The sequence below is a fragment of the Erythranthe guttata genome, chromosome 4, assembly GCF_056151865.1.
Source record: "Erythranthe guttata isolate IM_541 chromosome 4, IM_541, whole genome shotgun sequence".
Taxonomy (NCBI): Eukaryota; Viridiplantae; Streptophyta; class Magnoliopsida; order Lamiales; family Phrymaceae; genus Erythranthe; species Erythranthe guttata.
Genome location: NC_142536.1, coordinates 17764705 through 17785918, shown reverse-complemented (window position 1 = coordinate 17785918; position 21214 = coordinate 17764705). Strand labels below are relative to the sequence as shown.

Genomic DNA, 21214 nt, shown 5'->3' with positions numbered 1-21214 from the left:
AGAACCGTTTGATCCCGAAATCGAACGAACTTTTCGAGCCGCTAGGAGACTTCAACGCGAAAATAATAGAATGGAGGACGAAGAACGCATACGTGCAGAGGGTAATTTACTCAATGCCAACGGGAACCAAGTCCAAGACCCACCCCTTCAACTTCCATTACAGCCAGCAGCTAGGCCACGGGCACTTCAAGATTACATAATCCCGACTCATGACGGATTCCGGCCGAGCATCCAATATCCACCTATTGAGGCGCACAATTTTGAGATCAAGCAAGGCCTTTTGACGATGCTCCAAAATAACGGGCTATTTAGTGGGTTGGCAGGTGAAGATCCCCATCTTCACATTGTCAATTTTCTAGATACCTGTAATTCCCACCGTCAAAACGGCGTTTCCCAAGAGGCGCTTCAATTAATTCTCTTCAAGCACTCCCTACAAGGAAGAGCTCGCCAGTGGTTGATGTCCCAAGCCCCCCACTCTATCTCGTCGTGGCCTCAACTCCTCAACCTTTTCATGAAAGTCTATAGCTCACCCGAGAAGGACGAGAGAATCCGACGAGAAATTCACAATTTTGTCCAAGAGCAAGGCGAACAATTATACGAAGCATGGGAGAGATTTAAAACTCTTTTGCGGCAGTGTCCAACACATGGAGTCGAACAATGGCGGCAAATCCACATCTTCTATCAAGGGATTAATGAGAATGCACGAACGGTCTTAGATGCATCAACCGGGGGAAATTTTATGAGTCAATCGATACCGGATGCTTTCATCATGTTGGATCAAATTGCTCAAAATCGGTTTGCCAAGTCAAGCGAGAGGACGGTTAGTGGATCCAAGAAAGTTCCCGGAGTGTTGGAGTTAGATGCAATTACGGCCCTTCAAGCTCAAGTGACCCAAATTGCTCAACAAAATCAACTCCTTCTGCAGCACATCAAAGCAAGTCCACCACAACAAGTCAAAGCAATCGAATCTCCATGTTGTGAAATTTGCGGTGGAAATCACTACACACTCCAATGCCAACAAGATGTGGAATCGCTCAACTACGTCAATAACGCGCCTCGCCAATTCCAAAATCAAGGGTGGAGATCACAAGGGCAATATGGAGGAAATCAACAAGGCCAAGGATATCAAAGACCTCAAGGTCAATTCCAAAATCAAGCCCCTCCTCAACAAAGCTATCAAGGCAACAATCCACCGGCCCAAAAATCAAACACGGATGAGATATTGGCCCAATTCATGACCGCTACCCAAGCCTCGTTGCGAAATTTGGAGAATCAACTCGCTCAATTAGCTTTGAAGCAAGAGAACCGCCCGCCGGGAGCATTGCCATCGAATACGGAAGATCCTCGAAATCAAAAGTTCGAGACGTGCCAAGCTATCGATGTCAAGAGCGCAAAAAGGGAAGAAATTCAAATCAAGCCGCAAGCCACTGTAGCCGAATGGGTCGAGCCAATCCCATATCCACAAAGATTGCTAACGAAAAAGATCGAGGTCGAGACATGCCAAGCAGTCACCTTGAAGAACGGTAAGCAATTGGAAGAAGCCCCACGAAAAGAGAAGAGAAGCACGGTAATCGAGAAGCCGAAAAAGAATGAGGAAAAAGAATCATCTCATGACGAGCCACCATCGACGGTGCCTTCACAAGTCCCTCCAATTCCTTATCCTCAAAAATTCATAAAGAAGAAGCTTGATGCCGAATATCAAAGATTTTTGGACAAGTTGAAGGAAATTCGCGTAAATATTCCCTTCATTGAAGCACTTCAAAAGATGCCAAAGTGGGTGAAGTTCCTAAAGGACCTCGTAAAGAAAAGTAAGAAATTGCAAGGGAACGAGATGATCCAACTCACGGAGCAAATTAGTGCAATTCTTACTCGGCCTCTTCCACAAAAACTCGGCGATCCAGTAACTTTGAGTGCAGGAGATGATGGCATAAACGGGAATCGGACGGAGCAAGTTTACTTCATGGACTCAATTTTAAATCCTCCAAGAGAAAGTCATACGAGTCGAGGTCTTAACGACGATGAGAATGCAAGGAAGATGTTGCCACCCAAAGGCTCGAGCAAGTCACGAGAGAAGGATGAGTCAAGCTATTGTGGTCGTAAGGAGAAAATCAAAGAGGAATTGCACAAAGGACAATTGGTGTTATTGTGCAAATCCCGTCTTTGGTTATTTACAAGGAAGCGCAAATCAAAATGGTCGCGGCCGTGTATTGTCCAAGAAATTCTTCCTCACGAGGTGGTTAAAATAAAGGAGCGAGATTCAAATCGTACGTTCAACGTAAAACGGAGCCGGCTCAAACCGTATTGGGGAGCGAGTGAAGATTGCCAAGTGACTTCGGTCACTTTTGCTTGAAATTAAAGAAGCAACGTCCGGCTGAAGACTTTAAACTTAGCGCTTCTCGGGAGGCAACCCGAGCTTTCGTTTTTATTTTTTTTATGTTATTTTAAATTTTTAGTTTTGTTTTTATTTTATTTTTCTAACAAAAAAAAAAAAAAAAAAAAAAAAAAGTTTCAGGGGCACTAATAAGAAGTTTTTATTTTGCAGGGACCTAAATGCAATTATTCACACGGCCGTGCAAGAAAAAGGGAGGAATCTCACACGGCCGTGTGAGATTTCGGGAGGCTACTGTGCAAAATCCGGAAATGGGACGGCCGTGCGGATTTTGCCCTTAAATTTCACACGGCCGTCCGAAAATTCAAGGGGCTACTGCCCAAAAACGCAAAAGGGCACGGCCGTGCGGATTTTGCCCTTAAATCTCGCACGGCCGTGCGAAACTTGAAGAGGGTACTGCCCAATTTTGAGAAAGGGCACGGCCGTGCGGATTTTTCACCTAAATTTCGCACGGCCGTGCGAAAAAAAAAAAAAAAAAAAAAAAAAAAAAAAAAAAAAAAAACAATTTCCATAATTTCAAATCCTCTCTCTCCCCCACTTCGAACCCTAGCCTTCCTTTTTCGAAATTTTCCCTTTTCTTTGACAAATTTCACCGAAAATTTACCAACTACACACATATAATATGTAATCAAGGTGGTTTGTTGTTGATTTGCGCCAGTACCCGAGCTTTCGGATGATGAAGAAGATGGTGACGCTCATGCGCAAGGTGGAGTTGGTGAGCAACCCGACGATGGTCCCGACGCTTAAACAGGTGTTTTCTATCCTTAAACTCCGGGCGAATCACATTGAGGGCAATGTGAATTTTAAGTTTGGGGGTGGTTAACTATTGTTTTCTTTTATGTGCGCCCTATTTATGTTTTACTTTTTTTTTCTCTTTGTTAGTTGCATGCTTTTGTTTTAGTTATCGTTTTATTTATTCCCGTTTTTTATTATTTGCTTTGAAAAAAAAAAAAAAAAAATTTTGCTTGAGTCGAAGGCATCTATGATTTATGATGATGAGAAATGATCAATGTTTGATGATGAAATTACTTGTTTTGTGTGATAAGGACTTGATGTTTGTTTAGCTTTCGATTCAACGGGACTTAGAAGCGAATTATTGCTAGGAATCACATTTTGTGCATTGCTTTGGTTGAATGTTTTGAATTTTAAATTTGGAATTAATTTGTGCTAGATCATGCTATGTTCGGTTTTAAGACTCACCTTAGGAAATTTATGATACGAAGTATTGAGTAGTGAGTGATTTGGGATATGATTTGGGCCTTCTTTGAACCGTTTGAGCCTTTCAAGCCGACCTTTTTATCGAAATATTCCTTAGAACCTTGATTTGAGCCTTGGAGAAAAGGTGTTCTTTCTTTTAGCCATATGTGTAAGGTAGAATAGGTGGAGATTCTTGAAAATTACCCCTTGGAGTTCGATCGAAAATTTTTAAGGTCCTTCTTCTTCTTCGGATTAAAAAAAAAAAAAAAAAAAAAAAAAAAAAAAAAAAAGAAAAAAAGAAGAAGAGGAGACTAGAAGGGAGAAATAAGGACTAGTTGTTGAATTATTTTTGAAAACTCAATCCATTGCCTCAAAAGCAAAAGTGGAGACTTTTGAACTTTTGAGAATCGAGTTTATTAGAGTCCGTAGAGGTGAATTCATTGTTTCAAACGCCTATCTTTCAAATTTTGGCGTAATCACCTAAATTCAAGAAGAATAGCCACATATACCCATATTTCCTACCTCGAACCAAAGAGCCTAACAATTGAAAGCCACAAAGCCCCAATGATCCCAATAGCTTAATGTTCGATATTAGTAGAGTAGAATAATTTGGTGAGTATTTGGAGTCAAGCATATGCATGTAAGTATAAATTTTCTCTATTTTTAACTTGCAAATATGGGATACTTGAAGCAATTGTATGATTTGTGGTTTTTTGTAATGGTGAGTGACTAAGTGTTGTTGAATTTTGAGCTTGCGAATGTCTAAGGAATTGTCATTATAATTACAAGTTCTGAAAACGTGAAGTTGATCATTGATCTATGTGATGAGATGTTATCGTTGAGTTATTTGCTTATTGGTAGATTTTTGCTTGAGGACAAGCAAAAGTTCAAGTTTGGGGGTGTGTTAAGTGTATATTTTTACACTTTATCGTATCTTTTTATTTGAGCTTTTGGTGTGTTTTAACGATAATTGGTGCTTAAAAAGTTGATTTATTGTATTTTAGGTACAAATTGAAGAATTGGAAAAGTATGGGGTCAAAACTGCAATTTTGGAGAAAATATGGGCCAAAAGTGAAAAAAGCAGAATTCTGGAGAATAGACCGCGCGGCCGTGCGGATTTTAGGCATAAATCTCACACGGCCGTCCGGATGGGCGAGTTGGCGCAGTGAGGGAATCTTAATTGTACAAGGAAACTGCCTTCTTCCCCAAGTTTTTCACCCTATATAAGACCAAGCCAAGCACACAATTAGCAATCCATCTTTTTACGCAATTTCAAGGGCCACAAAGCAATAACGAAGACGAAGAATTCGAAGACTTCAAGCAAAGATTTATCGCCTATGATTTATTTTATTTGCGTTTTTGCTTTAATCATGAGTAGCTAAATTACTTGTTTCTAGGATTTTATTTGGAACCCTATGTGGGATTTATGAACCCAATTCTATGATTTTATGCAAGTTTTAATTCCGGATTATTTCTTCTACTTGTTTTATTAAGTTCATGAAACTGGCCACTTTATGTGCTTTTATGTTATTGTTAATCGCATGAATCGGAAGATCGGGTTAATAATTAGAACTGTGGTAGAAGAGCCTTTGTGGTATTAACATAGGAATATAGTTGATCTCTTAGGTAGCCATTATTGAGATTTGTGCTTAATGCTGTGTTCTAGAATTAATTGCATAGGAATATAGTAATTGAATCTAGAGTATTAGAATTGTAATACACGCGGAAGCGGGTTATGATTATTTTAGCATCTCAGGTTAATAATCCGGGTTAATTGCTTGCATAATTGAAGGAATTGGGGGAGTAATAATCACATAGGGGGAAGAATAAAATCCTAGGCTTGTCTACTTTGATTAATCCTCGTTTTAAATTGCTTTCTTGTTTTTGCTTGCTTTTCGATTGCTTTAGTTTAATTTAATTTATTAATCCTTATTCGACTGTGTAGGGTGGGCTTGATAATAATTGGTAGAATTTAGCGTCTAGGATTAGATAATTAAATATTCCCTGTGGGTTCGATATCCGAACTTAATTGTCCACTATATTACTTGTACGATACGTGCACTTGCGTGTAGGTTTTCGACCAACAAGTTTTTGGCGCCGTTGCCGGGGATTATTTTAATTATTTATTTTATTCTAGCTCTAGATTTGAACAATTTTCACGATTCACCCATTGAATTTTCGTTTTATTTTATTTTTGTTTTAGGTACGTTGTATGCGCAGGAGACTCGATCTTGCTAGAGAACCGTTTGATCCCGAAATCGAACGAACTTTTCGAGCCGCTAGGAGACTTCAACGCGAAAATAATAGAATGGAGGACGAAGAACGCATACGTGCAGAGGGTAATTTACTCAATGCCAACGGGAACCAAGTCCAAGACCCACCCCTTCAACTTCCATTACAGCCAGCAGCTAGGCCACGGGCACTTCAAGATTACATAATCCCGACTCATGACGGATTCCGGCCGAGCATCCAATATCCACCTATTGAGGCGCACAATTTTGAGATCAAGCAAGGCCTTTTGACGATGCTCCAAAATAACGGGCTATTTAGTGGGTTGGCAGGTGAAGATCCCCATCTTCACATTGTCAATTTTCTAGATACCTGTAATTCCCACCGTCAAAACGGCGTTTCCCAAGAGGCGCTTCAATTAATTCTCTTCAAGCACTCCCTACAAGGAAGAGCTCGCCAGTGGTTGATGTCCCAAGCCCCCCACTCTATCTCGTCGTGGCCTCAACTCCTCAACCTTTTCATGAAAGTCTATAGCTCACCCGAGAAGGACGAGAGAATCCGACGAGAAATTCACAATTTTGTCCAAGAGCAAGGCGAACAATTATACGAAGCATGGGAGAGATTTAAAACTCTTTTGCGGCAGTGTCCAACACATGGAGTCGAACAATGGCGGCAAATCCACATCTTCTATCAAGGGATTAATGAGAATGCACGAACGGTCTTAGATGCATCAACCGGGGGAAATTTTATGAGTCAATCGATACCGGATGCTTTCATCATGTTGGATCAAATTGCTCAAAATCGGTTTGCCAAGTCAAGCGAGAGGACGGTTAGTGGATCCAAGAAAGTTCCCGGAGTGTTGGAGTTAGATGCAATTACGGCCCTTCAAGCTCAAGTGACCCAAATTGCTCAACAAAATCAACTCCTTCTGCAGCACATCAAAGCAAGTCCACCACAACAAGTCAAAGCAATCGAATCTCCATGTTGTGAAATTTGCGGTGGAAATCACTACACACTCCAATGCCAACAAGATGTGGAATCGCTCAACTACGTCAATAACGCGCCTCGCCAATTCCAAAATCAAGGGTGGAGATCACAAGGGCAATATGGAGGAAATCAACAAGGCCAAGGATATCAAAGACCTCAAGGTCAATTCCAAAATCAAGCCCCTCCTCAACAAAGCTATCAAGGCAACAATCCACCGGCCCAAAAATCAAACACGGATGAGATATTGGCCCAATTCATGACCGCTACCCAAGCCTCGTTGCGAAATTTGGAGAATCAACTCGCTCAATTAGCTTTGAAGCAAGAGAACCGCCCGCCGGGAGCATTGCCATCGAATACGGAAGATCCTCGAAATCAAAAGTTCGAGACGTGCCAAGCTATCGATGTCAAGAGCGCAAAAAGGGAAGAAATTCAAATCAAGCCGCAAGCCACTGTAGCCGAATGGGTCGAGCCAATCCCATATCCACAAAGATTGCTAACGAAAAAGATCGAGGTCGAGACATGCCAAGCAGTCACCTTGAAGAACGGTAAGCAATTGGAAGAAGCCCCACGAAAAGAGAAGAGAAGCACGGTAATCGAGAAGCCGAAAAAGAATGAGGAAAAAGAATCATCTCATGACGAGCCACCATCGACGGTGCCTTCACAAGTCCCTCCAATTCCTTATCCTCAAAAATTCATAAAGAAGAAGCTTGATGCCGAATATCAAAGATTTTTGGACAAGTTGAAGGAAATTCGCGTAAATATTCCCTTCATTGAAGCACTTCAAAAGATGCCAAAGTGGGTGAAGTTCCTAAAGGACCTCGTAAAGAAAAGTAAGAAATTGCAAGGGAACGAGATGATCCAACTCACGGAGCAAATTAGTGCAATTCTTACTCGGCCTCTTCCACAAAAACTCGGCGATCCAGTAACTTTGAGTGCAGGAGATGATGGCATAAACGGGAATCGGACGGAGCAAGTTTACTTCATGGACTCAATTTTAAATCCTCCAAGAGAAAGTCATACGAGTCGAGGTCTTAACGACGATGAGAATGCAAGGAAGATGTTGCCACCCAAAGGCTCGAGCAAGTCACGAGAGAAGGATGAGTCAAGCTATTGTGGTCGTAAGGAGAAAATCAAAGAGGAATTGCACAAAGGACAATTGGTGTTATTGTGCAAATCCCGTCTTTGGTTATTTACAAGGAAGCGCAAATCAAAATGGTCGCGGCCGTGTATTGTCCAAGAAATTCTTCCTCACGAGGTGGTTAAAATAAAGGAGCGAGATTCAAATCGTACGTTCAACGTAAAACGGAGCCGGCTCAAACCGTATTGGGGAGCGAGTGAAGATTGCCAAGTGACTTCGGTCACTTTTGCTTGAAATTAAAGAAGCAACGTCCGGCTGAAGACTTTAAACTTAGCGCTTCTCGGGAGGCAACCCGAGCTTTCGTTTTTATTTTTTTTATGTTATTTTAAATTTTTAGTTTTGTTTTTATTTTATTTTTCTACAAAAAAAAAAAAAAAAAAAAAAAAAAAGTTTCAGGGGCACTAATAAGAAGTTTTTATTTTGCAGGGACCTAAATGCAATTATTCACACGGCCGTGCAAGAAAAAGGGAGGAATCTCACACGGCCGTGTGAGATTTCGGGAGGCTACTGTGCAAAATCCGGAAATGGGACGGCCGTGCGGATTTTGCCCTTAAATTTCACACGGCCGTCCGAAAATTCAAGGGGCTACTGCCCAAAAACGCAAAAGGGCACGGCCGTGCGGATTTTGCCCTTAAATCTCGCACGGCCGTGCGAAACTTGAAGAGGGTACTGCCCAATTTTGAGAAAGGGCACGGCCGTGCGGATTTTTCACCTAAATTTCGCACGGCCGTGCGAAAAAAAAAAAAAAAAAAAAAAAAAAAAAAAAAAAAAAAAACAATTTCCATAATTTCAAATCCTCTCTCTCCCCCACTTCGAACCCTAGCCTTCCTTTTTCGAAATTTTCCCTTTTCTTTGACAAATTTCACCGAAAATTTACCAACTACACACATATAATATGTAATCAAGGTGGTTTGTTGTTGATTTGCGCCAGTACCCGAGCTTTCGGATGATGAAGAAGATGGTGACGCTCATGCGCAAGGTGGAGTTGGTGAGCAACCCGACGATGGTCCCGACGCTTAAACAGGTGTTTTCTATCCTTAAACTCCGGGCGAATCACATTGAGGGCAATGTGAATTTTAAGTTTGGGGGTGGTTAACTATTGTTTTCTTTTATGTGCGCCCTATTTATGTTTTACTTTTTTTTTCTCTTTGTTAGTTGCATGCTTTTGTTTTAGTTATCGTTTTATTTATTCCCGTTTTTTATTATTTGCTTTGAAAAAAAAAAAAAAAAAATTTTGCTTGAGTCGAAGGCATCTATGATTTATGATGATGAGAAATGATCAATGTTTGATGATGAAATTACTTGTTTTGTGTGATAAGGACTTGATGTTTGTTTAGCTTTCGATTCAACGGGACTTAGAAGCGAATTATTGCTAGGAATCACATTTTGTGCATTGCTTTGGTTGAATGTTTTGAATTTTAAATTTGGAATTAATTTGTGCTAGATCATGCTATGTTCGGTTTTAAGACTCACCTTAGGAAATTTATGATACGAAGTATTGAGTAGTGAGTGATTTGGGATATGATTTGGGCCTTCTTTGAACCGTTTGAGCCTTTCAAGCCGACCTTTTTATCGAAATATTCCTTAGAACCTTGATTTGAGCCTTGGAGAAAAGGTGTTCTTTCTTTTAGCCATATGTGTAAGGTAGAATAGGTGGAGATTCTTGAAAATTACCCCTTGGAGTTCGATCGAAAATTTTTAAGGTCCTTCTTCTTCTTCGGATTAAAAAAAAAAAAAAAAAAAAAAAAAAAAAAAAAAAGAAAAAAAGAAGAAGAGGAGACTAGAAGGGAGAAATAAGGACTAGTTGTTGAATTATTTTTGAAAACTCAATCCATTGCCTCAAAAGCAAAAGTGGAGACTTTTGAACTTTTGAGAATCGAGTTTATTAGAGTCCGTAGAGGTGAATTCATTGTTTCAAACGCCTATCTTTCAAATTTTGGCGTAATCACCTAAATTCAAGAAGAATAGCCACATATACCCATATTTCCTACCTCGAACCAAAGAGCCTAACAATTGAAAGCCACAAAGCCCCAATGATCCCAATAGCTTAATGTTCGATATTAGTAGAGTAGAATAATTTGGTGAGTATTTGGAGTCAAGCATATGCATGTAAGTATAAATTTTCTCTATTTTTAACTTGCAAATATGGGATACTTGAAGCAATTGTATGATTTGTGGTTTTTTGTAATGGTGAGTGACTAAGTGTTGTTGAATTTTGAGCTTGCGAATGTCTAAGGAATTGTCATTATAATTACAAGTTCTGAAAACGTGAAGTTGATCATTGATCTATGTGATGAGATGTTATCGTTGAGTTATTTGCTTATTGGTAGATTTTTGCTTGAGGACAAGCAAAAGTTCAAGTTTGGGGGTGTGTTAAGTGTATATTTTTACACTTTATCGTATCTTTTTATTTGAGCTTTTGGTGTGTTTTAACGATAATTGGTGCTTAAAAAGTTGATTTATTGTATTTTAGGTACAAATTGAAGAATTGGAAAAGTATGGGGTCAAAACTGCAATTTTGGAGAAAATATGGGCCAAAAGTGAAAAAAGCAGAATTCTGGAGAATAGACCGCGCGGCCGTGCGGATTTTAGGCATAAATCTCACACGGCCGTCCGGATGGGCGAGTTGGCGCAGTGAGGGAATCTTAATTGTACAAGGAAACTGCCTTCTTCCCCAAGTTTTTCACCCTATATAAGACCAAGCCAAGCACACAATTAGCAATCCATCTTTTTACGCAATTTCAAGGGCCACAAAGCAATAACGAAGACGAAGAATTCGAAGACTTCAAGCAAAGATTTATCGCCTATGATTTATTTTATTTGCGTTTTTGCTTTAATCATGAGTAGCTAAATTACTTGTTTCTAGGATTTTATTTGGAACCCTATGTGGGATTTATGAACCCAATTCTATGATTTTATGCAAGTTTTAATTCCGGATTATTTCTTCTACTTGTTTTATTAAGTTCATGAAACTGGCCACTTTATGTGCTTTTATGTTATTGTTAATCGCATGAATCGGAAGATCGGGTTAATAATTAGAACTGTGGTAGAAGAGCCTTTGTGGTATTAACATAGGAATATAGTTGATCTCTTAGGTAGCCATTATTGAGATTTGTGCTTAATGCTGTGTTCTAGAATTAATTGCATAGGAATATAGTAATTGAATCTAGAGTATTAGAATTGTAATACACGCGGAAGCGGGTTATGATTATTTTAGCATCTCAGGTTAATAATCCGGGTTAATTGCTTGCATAATTGAAGGAATTGGGGGAGTAATAATCACATAGGGGGAAGAATAAAATCCTAGGCTTGTCTACTTTGATTAATCCTCGTTTTAAATTGCTTTCTTGTTTTTGCTTGCTTTTCGATTGCTTTAGTTTAATTTAATTTATTAATCCTTATTCGACTGTGTAGGGTGGGCTTGATAATAATTGGTAGAATTTAGCGTCTAGGATTAGATAATTAAATATTCCCTGTGGGTTCGATATCCGGACTTAATTGTCCACTATATTACTTGTACGATACGTGCACTTGCGTGTAGGTTTTCGACCAACACAACTCACATTTCCCGAAGCTGGAACGCTTGATCCTCCGGTACTGCTACGTGTTGGGAGATATCCCCGAAAGTATTCGATACGTAGGTGGGCTTGAGCTGGTCGAATTGGTCGAGTGCAGCCCTGCTTGTGTGGATTCGGCGCTGGAAATTAGTGAATATGCGGAGAAAAATGGAAACGAAAACCTTAAAGTTCGAATCTATTCTTCATGGGAATAGAGTCTTCCGATCCGATCCGCATCTAGTATGCAAAAGTTGTAGTCGGTTCGTTCCCATTCTTAGTTCAGACGTGGCCACGGTCTGAACCCTGTATGGGAACTGACCGTGGTCAATGCGACGGTTAACTGATCCTAGATCAGTTAACCGTCAAGTTTGAATAAATTTTTATTTGTAAATCTATATATGAATGGTAAGATGACTTTATGCTGTAAAACATATATTGCTTAGCCAAACTCCAGATGAGATTAGTATTGATTGGGATTTTTTTATACAGAGTCATTTAGCTTTCCACATCAATTATTGTTATCATCACACACACACACACACACATATATATATATATATATATATATATATATATATATATATATATATATATATATATATATATATATATATATATATACACAGACCATATCTTCTGGTATCCTTAGTCCTTACTGTTTCAAGACAAGGAAGAAAGTAAATGATAAATTAAATTAAACTTATATAACAATTTTAATTAATAACATAAATTTCATCAAAGATTTCAATGCGATCGAGTATTTTTAGGCAACCAGTAAATTCGAAACCATCGAATGTATAAGTTATAACAGCACATAAACACAAAGAAGTTATATAAAATTGTACAAATTCAAATCCGAGGTCTTTCACGCATATTTCTTACAAATTCTCCAAACCAAACAGAGCGTTAAGCATACGAATCACAATATTACCCTGCATTAGGAAAAAAAAGAAAATGAGCTATTGTCAATTAAATTGTAGTTGCAGTTTTTTCCAGTTCCAGCATTTGTATAAACAATGTAAATGATAAATAATTCGAAAACCTCGACTCAGTATAGTATCGGAATTGAATGACGATTATAACCTGGAAGATTGTTGCATGCAGGCTGTCATATATCCCATGTAGAATGGATAGTGAGATCTAGTGGGCGTCTACGACAATTATATTTGCCGTCCAAATCTTTCTTTAACTGCTTTGCACTGGCCATAGCATGATGGTTGCAATCGACTATTTCAATGGTCTGAAGTTCTTCACCAAATGCATGAGGAATCTCATCTAACTTGTAGCAATGTCGTATGCCAAGCCACTTGAGCTTATCGAGACACTGATGATCTTCGACTGTCCAATTCACTAGGTCAGTGTCTTCAATTTGAAGCATTTCAAGCTGTCGGAAGTCATTCTTGTGAACTTGCCACTTTGGGCCGTGGAAGGCATAGCAATGTAATTTTAGTATTTTGAGATTTGGCAATGATGAAATCATGCTCGTATCTTCCCACGGATATCCTAAGCCGCTCAAAGTTAAATCTATAAGAGTTGATGGAAAGATTGGAAGATGAGTAGGTATCTTGATCTGAAGTATAGGATTCACAATGACACACTTAAGTAATTGTAGTTTGTGGAGATGGGAAATATGATCAAAGAAGCAGAAGGGTTCATGAGTAGCGCCCGGAGCAAGTTCAATTTGAATACCCAATTTTAGTAAATTAGGGATTCTTTCAAAAACATCTTTAATACAACTTTGAGGACCGACACCTAAGAGTGTTGTGAGGTTTTGTAAGACGGATCCTTCACGGGGATGTTGAAGGTTTCTTCCCGTGATTTGAATATCAGTCAATTGTTTCATATCCCATATTTCCATTGGCACATATGAAGAATTCTTGGAAGATTTTACGATACTCAGATGCCGATTGACAATCAATACCTCAAGGTTCCAAAGTTTGGATATGGAAGCAGGGAGGTTTTCGTCACAAACGAGGGCAAGGTACTTTAGGCGAACTAGTTTCACCAGTAATTCAATTGGAAACTTGTAGAAGCGGATTGTTAGAGCATGTAGTATCCTAAGCAACCTAAAATTTTCCAAACATACGGGTACCGGATACTGGTGATATAGGCCGGTACAAAGGAGAGAACGTACCGTTGAAATGGATGTCATCGAGTCGCACACATCTTTGATGCCAAATAAAATGTTATTCTGAATGCATAGTCGACGCTGGCTTTTTATACCTTCTGTCAAAACATCGAGTTGGGTGTTTAGGGCATGGAAAAACTTGCTTTTCGAGGCTTCTTTGTTACACATGTGCCAGAAGGATGGATGGAGGGTATGAGTTGTCAAGAGAAGACTTCTGGTAAGGATGGCTTCGAAAGATCTGTAAGCAAAATTTCCCGATTCAACAAATTCCTCAGCAAACCACAAGTCGAGGAGCTGGAGGAGGTTCTCATTATTTTGTGGGAAAACTCCCATGTAGAGAAAGCTTGGTTTCAAATGTTGAGGTAAGTAGTCGTAACTTGGATATAGTACCTTCAACATTTGATCATATGCGTTCAAGAAAACTGAATGCCGTTTAGCACCAGCTACCTCGGTCCAGTACTCTGTTGTCTTATCAACTTTAGACATGATATTGGCCACAGTGACAATTGTCAGAGGAAGACCTGCACAATTTTCGGCGATCTTCTTTCCAGCTTTCTCGAGTTCGTAAGGCAACGACTCTTGCTGATCACCAAACACCTTGCGACGAAAAAGATCCCAACTTTCTTTCTTATCCATGAAGCGCATTCTGTAATTAAAACCCCAGTCTGCAGAAATGCTAGCAACATCTCCTATCCTAGTTGTCAGCAAAACACGGCTGTCATCACCGCGCCATATAAACAACTCAGCCAACTCACGATACCATAGCTTAATGTCCCATAAATCATCGAGCACGACAAAGTATCGACAATCCTCTAGACCTTTGATTATCAACCCCTTTAAGGCAGCTAATTTTCCTTCTTCTCCCACAAGCACGATCATTTTGTCGTCATCAACTTCGCGAGTAGTCTTCACTTGTCTTAGAATATCCGACAAGACACGTTCTAATGTATACTTCGGGCCTATGGTCACAAACACACGTTTCTTGAAACGACTCAAAATTAATGGATCATTAAGAAGTTTCTTGGCAAGAGCAGTCTTACCAATACCTGCCATACCAATCACTGAGATGGTTATGTGTTCAGGTTGGGAGCCCTCTCGCGTGATCTGCGCTTTGACATCCGAAAATAGCTCGGATAATCCAACCATCTCCGACGACTCACCAAAATCAATTCTTGACGGGCAGATACCATCATCATCTTCTTCTTCTTCATCTTCATCAGGCGACGGGTTCTGTAACTCATTAAAGTACACCTCCATCATAGCCTTTAACGTGTCCATGAAGTTACCGATAACATGATGTATTTCATGCAGGTCTAGAAAGAATAACAATGGACGTGGATTATGATCATCTTCTTCTTGCGAAAGAAACTGTCCCGATACATGAGAATCGAGTACATCTTCGAATTCGTGTATCGCCTCTCTGATTCGTCGATCCAAAGCATTCACGCTCTTCATATTGGCGGCGTGGATGTTTTCATCCAATTTTCGGAGAACAATTTGCAACACGGGAATATGGTGGTTGCACAGATATTCGATGATCTCTAACGATTTTGGAACAATCGAAACTCGTGTGGAATTAGTAAGTTGCTTAATTGTGCTCTTTAGAGAAATTGCAGCCGCATAAGCCATCTCTCTCTCTCTCTCTAGACTCTCTCTCTCTCTCTCTATCAAACTGGAACACTACCTCCTAGCTAGTTAGCTTCATCATTGGGCTGTAAGCATGCTAACGAATTCATTGACTCTCATTAGTCAACGTACATTATTACAACTAGTTAGTTGGTGGCTAGCTGGCCGCCTTTATGGACTAGTTGTCAACGTACATTATACTTTAATTATTGAACTCCCAGTAATAGTCAATTACATCAAAGAGTGGGGGCAACCGACATGACTAAATTGGCCGACATGATCATATTATTTTGCAACTAACCCCTTGTGATTTGTATGTTTTGCAAATTACTCCTTATCATACTTAATGCCCCGTTTGGTTGCCAAGATAAGCCAAGATTAACTAAATAATTGGACTTAATTTGATGTTGGGTATCCCTAATAAATTGTCGGGTCGACCCGCCAAAATTATGTAATCATGGCTTATCTTGCCTTCTAGTGTGTTTTTTTGTTGTACGTCGCGAGCTCCAATAAAATAATTGGGTTTCATTAAACTATTTAATCTTATCTTGCCGACCAAACGGGGCCTAATAATACTAATTAAGTAATTAGTACTCCCTCCGTTCCGAAATAATTGTCGTTTTAGGTTGTTGCGCACATATTAAGAAAATTAATAAATATGTGTGGATTTTAGGAAAATACATATAATAGTACTAAAATACTCATGTAATTAATTATATCTCAACTAATTAAGAGTAATAACTAATAAGGGCATAGTTAAGAAAAGGGTTTTTGGCACTTTGCACCCTAAAATTACACTCTTTTGGCACTTTGCACCCTTAAATTATAAAATTGGCAGATTGCACCCTTTAAACATAAATTGTTTGGCACTTTGCACCCCAAATCACTTTTGGCTTAGAAAAATTACCTGCAACTTGTTGAAAACCTGAAAGATGGGCAAATTCGCAATTCTCTAATTATCTATCCTCTTCCCCCAATTCTTAATCATCGTTCCACCATTTTTATATTTCGTCCTATTAATCAAAAAATCCTAAATTCTTCTTACCCATTTCTATTTACCATAATATGTAAATTCTAAACTAAAATTCAAGAATGGTCGGAATATATAGACAAGAGTCCGATAACACACCTTAAAAAAATCAAGTTTTATTCAATGGTAACGCTATTTTTTTTTAATAATTTTGCAGATCCAAACTATTCAATTGGAGCACAAAAATCTTTCCATCATGAAACTAATAGGCACCACCTTTCTACCACCAAATAAACTTCTCAGTAGCCTTATTTTGTCATTTGACTATTCAGAAAAAAAATATTTGAGGGCTCGGCCTAAAATTTCCAGTTACATTGTTTTTCATACTCAAAAGAAAAAAAAAAGTGATTTACTATTATTGATTAGTGTTTATACCGATTTTACCATTGAAAGAAAAAGGCTAAAAAAAATTTAGGATTTTTTAGATTGAAGGGACGAAAGATAAAAATGGTGGAATGGTGATTAAGAATTGATGGAAGATGATAGATAATAAGAAAATTATGAATTTGCCCATCTTCCAGGTTTCCAGCAAGTTGCAGGTAAGTTTTCTAAGCCAAAAGTGATTTGGGGTGCAAAGTGCCAAACAATTTATGTTTAAAGGGTGCAATCTGCCAATTTTGCAATTTAAGGGTGCAAAGTGCCAAAAGAGTGTAATTTAAGGGTGCAAAGTGCCAAAAACCCGTTAAGAAAACAGTAATTAATACATCATTGAAATTTTAAAGTAACAGATAATATGAAACAAGAAAAACTTCCCAAAGCAACAGTTAATTTGAAACGGGGGAGTAGTATTTACCCTCGTGCATTGAACGTGTAGCATTTCAAAATTAAGGGAATAAAATAATTTATTTAAATACATGACAATATACGCAATATCAAAATATTTATTTATGAAATTGAAATTTCGGTAATAGCATTGAAACGAAGTTTTTTTTTACTTGTAACATATTTTTAGAGTTTGCAAGTACATGCAAATATTACTTTATTTCTCTTAAAACATATCGTTAAGAAAATGATGTTTTAAGTTAAAATTTGAAAAAACATTTCCAGTATTTATAAATAATGAAAAATACTACTCTTATAATTAATGAAAACTATGTATTGAACATTTGGGTCGTTATTATTTTTATCTATTCATTAATTTATTAGAATGTTTGAGATGTTTTATAAAGAAAATAATCCGAAAACTACAGTTTGAGGGAGGCCAGGCCCATTTTTTATTTTTATTTCTATTTGGTATTTTATTTTTGTTTATTATTATAAAATAAATATTATTTTAATGAGTGGAGGATAGGAAAGTAAGGATTGAGTTTAATTTAATACCACACCTAATGGTGTAGATGAGCCGGCTCGACAAAAGCTTGAGATGAAATTTGAATTTTTCAAATTCGAATTTTCTGATGAGCTCAAACTCGAGCTCATCCTTAATTGTTCATCAACTCACAAGCTTTTTTTTATTTTTAATATAAATGTAGCTAATATATATATAATTAAATAATAATTTTAATTTTTTATTCCATAATTTTTTATATTATAAATAATTTATAATAAAATATAATATTAATATTATTTAAAAAAACAGAATAATAAAATGAGTTGAGCTCGAGCTCCACTCGTTCACACTCCTATTACCACCTCACACATTGGAAAAGTCAAAAGGGTCGAGATCTGCATTACTGTATTTTCATTAAAGATTATTAAAGTTTTTTATTTTTATTTTTATTTTTATTTATTGCATGCTTTATTTTTTTAATTAGTTGTTGACTCAAATGATTTAGTCTTTATAACTTATTTATACGAGTATCGTACGTTGATGATTTGATCAATAATGTTTGATTATGGTGTTATTGCTCAAACAATTATGGTTTACTTTTTCATTTTAATTTCATGTTTCATCTATGAGTTCTATTAATTAAATAGTTACATATAGTTTTGTATTTTCATTTTTTTCTTTATTTGTAATCATTGTTATATAGTTAATACACTCTGGTTTTCATTTTGAAGAAACAAGATGATATATTTCTTTTGTTATGATAAAAATGAAATAAAGGATTACTTAATGTATTGAAGATTAATTATGTGCTTAATTATGATTATACAATCATATTTTAGATAGTGATTATTACTCAATTCCAAATTCATAATCACAATAAAATAGAAGAATCCCTTCTATTATCTTTTCTCGTACTCTTTTCTGGTAATGAAAAAATTCGCAGCCAATCGTATAAGTGTACTCCATAAATATATACTCTCGTATAATAACTTGCAAACTATACGAGAGACGTAAGTTACAAACTCGACCTAGCGACCGTTGGCAAGAAAATTCGAATTTAAGTCATCTGACACAAGCTCACTTGCTTCAGCTGATAAGCGATCCCTTACGAGGCTATTTTTTCATCTCATACTTGCTTCCTTTTATGAGACATTATATTATTTAGCATTATTTTTTCCAATTTTCTGAATAAAAAAAGACTAATCAAAACCGTTGAAGTTGTCAAAAGATAAGAGTCACAGTTCAGATCACACCATATATATAATATATTAATTATTAAGTATAATAACTATTAAATATATAATATATTTTCAATAAAATATACAAAGTCAGGAATCTTATAGAACTACAATATTTAATTTCCCTCACGATAGAATTTTTTAAATGTTGCAAGGACACGTCTATGGTAGGTGTCTTATTAATTTAAATGGAAAAATGGATAATAATTGATGAAATTGCATAAATATTTATTTTCTTGCCAACCACATGTAGTATAAAAATAAAATCAAGATTGGGGACCATTTCTTAGAGGGAATCAATATTAATGTCATGGAGAGAGAAAAACAAGACAATTAAGTACCAACTTGTAACAATAGTGCCAAGTTGTAATAATATTAAATCTAATTTAATAATCCATCATGTAAGTGGTTCTATTTATTTATTATTTTTATTTGAGAGTTGTTTGGGATGGTTTTACAAAATTAGAATTTGATAGAAAATCAAGAAAATGTGCCTACTAGTCTTGTTGTGCACTCAACACTAAACAAACGTCCACGACATTCGATTGCGGGTCTCTCACCGAGCCGTAATCCAGGCTGACAATCTCCCCCTCAACAAATTTGCACGCTGACAATTGAATCTGAGCCAAGATCTTGACTCTAATACCACTTGTAGGTACTCATGCGATATAAATTGTTATAAAATTAATTGGTGATAGGAAAACACGCAAACCATAGTTTTATAGTGCATTCAGTAGACAAAAACGCTCATGACCTTTGATTGTGAGCCGCTACACCAGGCCTCTCCGACATGAACAACCGCTGCCAAAAGGCTAATAGATTGAATGGTTTATTATTATTATTATTATTATTATTATTTTTTCTCAAAAATGGAAAAAAAAAGTAATTCCATAAATATACAGACACAAATTCTATGGTCCAACTAAAAGAAATAATTGCAACACATTCATAATATGTAGGGGACAGTGAATAAACCTTTTATTGATCATATTATAAAATCGGGAAATCAAAATTAAAAGTAAAGTGGCAAATCTGCAATATTGAAAAGTAAAATATTGACACTTGCTGTTAATATTTAAATAATCATAAATATGTGGGGGCACTTATAGTAATAGCTGGCAAAAGCCGGGACCATTTGCAATAACTTTATTTATTTATGGATCCCTCCATAATCACATGCGTATCTATTATTTTGCACATGTCCCTCTCACTTTCACTCATTTCAATATTATTATTATTATTATTATTATTATTATTATTATTATTATTATTATTATTATTATTATTATTATTATTATTATTATTATTATTATTATTATTATTATTATTATTATTATTATTATTATTATTATTATTATTATTATTATTATTATTTAAATAAAAACTACTTTATATAATTAGTATTAATAGATTGAGTTTTTATAATCCAAGAAATTACCGTTTTAGAAAATTAGTTTTTTAAAATAGTTATTGCGAGGGTTAATTGGAGAAAACTAACTAATACTACAGTTGAATCATGATAAATTAATAATCTTGCTTAAATAATAATTTCTTACAATCTCGTCTTATAATAAATATATTAAATTATTAGTTATGATCATTTAATATTTCATTAATTGTTTGGTGTCTAACCGATGACGTCGGCATGCTTATGTAATGTTTTTTTTTTTGGAAATAGCTTATCTAATGTTTCTGAGAAGCCCTCTTTTGCTGGTAACATCACGGACAAATAGTTAGTTGCCACGTGGATTGAATTAGGGTGAGAATGCACCCATCTGGGTGTGACTATATCATTCCTCATTTTATCACGTGTTTAGCTACGTGACTCATAAAACTACAGTTCCCGGAATCCGTTGAATCACGTGACAATTTTACCTATCACTCGACCGACTGATTAACTGTTGTTGATTAACTGTTGTGAGTATCGATAAATTAATAATTCCGCTTAAATAAATTTTTTTTTTAATCCTGATTCGGTGAAAACGCATTAAATTATTATTCCGATAATTTAATATTTCACTAAATTAATATAATTTATAGAAGTTTAACTGTATAATAAATATTTTAACTAAAAAAATGTACGAAATTAAATAAAATGATATATCATCATAAGTTTGAAAGTTGTATTTGGACCGAAATAATGAAATTAAAATGGAAGATTTAGTAAATATTAATAGTGCGCGTTAAATTTACCACAATATCTTAAAGATAGTCTAAAATAACAGCCAACACGACAAATATAAGTTTATTGCAACAAGCTTAATAATTAAATAACATTAATTACTAGTATGTACTCCCTCCGTTCTTAAATATGTGTCGTTTTTCCACCTTGGCACAAATCTTAAGAATCTCAATAAATATGTCTTGATTTTAGGAAAATAGATATTGATGGACCAAAATACCCTTGTTTATTAATTAATGCATG

The 21214-nt window shown here is 36.5% G+C and overlaps 1 protein-coding gene across 1 annotated transcript; it reads right to left on the bottom strand.

Annotated features, from left to right (window-relative positions):
* Window positions 1–12208: 12208 nt before the first annotated feature.
* Window positions 12209–15403, bottom strand: LOC105950417 (putative late blight resistance protein homolog R1A-10). The gene is made up of 2 exons (XM_088817101.1): window positions 12581–15403; window positions 12209–12429 (listed from the first exon to the last, which is right to left on the bottom strand). Exon 1 carries the CDS (start codon window positions 15252–15254, stop codon window positions 12606–12608), a length of 2649 nt encoding a protein of 882 aa, XP_088673227.1. The 5' UTR covers window positions 15255–15403; the 3' UTR covers window positions 12209–12429; window positions 12581–12605.
* Window positions 15404–21214: the final 5811 nt, after the last annotated feature.